Source organism: Penaeus monodon, chromosome 31 (assembly GCF_015228065.2).
Source record: "Penaeus monodon isolate SGIC_2016 chromosome 31, NSTDA_Pmon_1, whole genome shotgun sequence".
NCBI lineage: Eukaryota > Metazoa > Arthropoda > Malacostraca > Decapoda > Penaeidae > Penaeus > Penaeus monodon.
Window position 1 is genome coordinate 24,084,331 of NC_051416.1, and position 354 is coordinate 24,084,684.

At 58.2% G+C, this 354-nt stretch overlaps 1 protein-coding gene across 1 annotated transcript in view; it reads right to left on the reverse strand.

Annotated features, from left to right (window-relative positions):
* The window catches only part of LOC119592855, a 2,481-nt gene extending 2,151 nt beyond the window's left edge, over positions 1 to 330 (reverse strand). The window contains exon 1 of the mRNA XM_037941752.1: positions 59 to 330. Within this exon, the coding sequence (XP_037797680.1) occupies positions 59 to 322 (264 nt within the window). The 5' untranslated portion in view covers positions 323 to 330. The remainder of the gene's footprint in view (positions 1 to 58) is intronic.
* Between the last annotated feature and the right edge of the window lie 24 nt (positions 331 to 354).

The window sequence follows — 354 nt, forward strand, 5'->3', positions numbered from 1 at the left end:
TAAACATGCCCTAAAAAGCCCAAAATCCAACCACCAAAGGGCACGAAGTCCCCCTCACCTGGTGCAGCTGCCGACGACTCTTGCCCGTGTAATTAAAAAGCTCAGCTTCTTCAGGAGGCACATAGGGCGTCCTCGCAGTCTTCTCTGTCTGTAGGAGGAAGTCCACCCTCCCTCTCCTCGCAAGGGCTTCGCTCTCGTCTCCTTCGCCGTCCCCACGCTCCTCCTCCTCAAGGTCGATCTCCAGATTTAGTTCGCTCACCATCTTGTTGATCTTCCCCGCGGCGGAGAGGTCCTCGGTCGCCTGCACGCTGCTGCCGTCCATTTTGCGAAGGGCGTCTGGGGGGAAGCGATGTG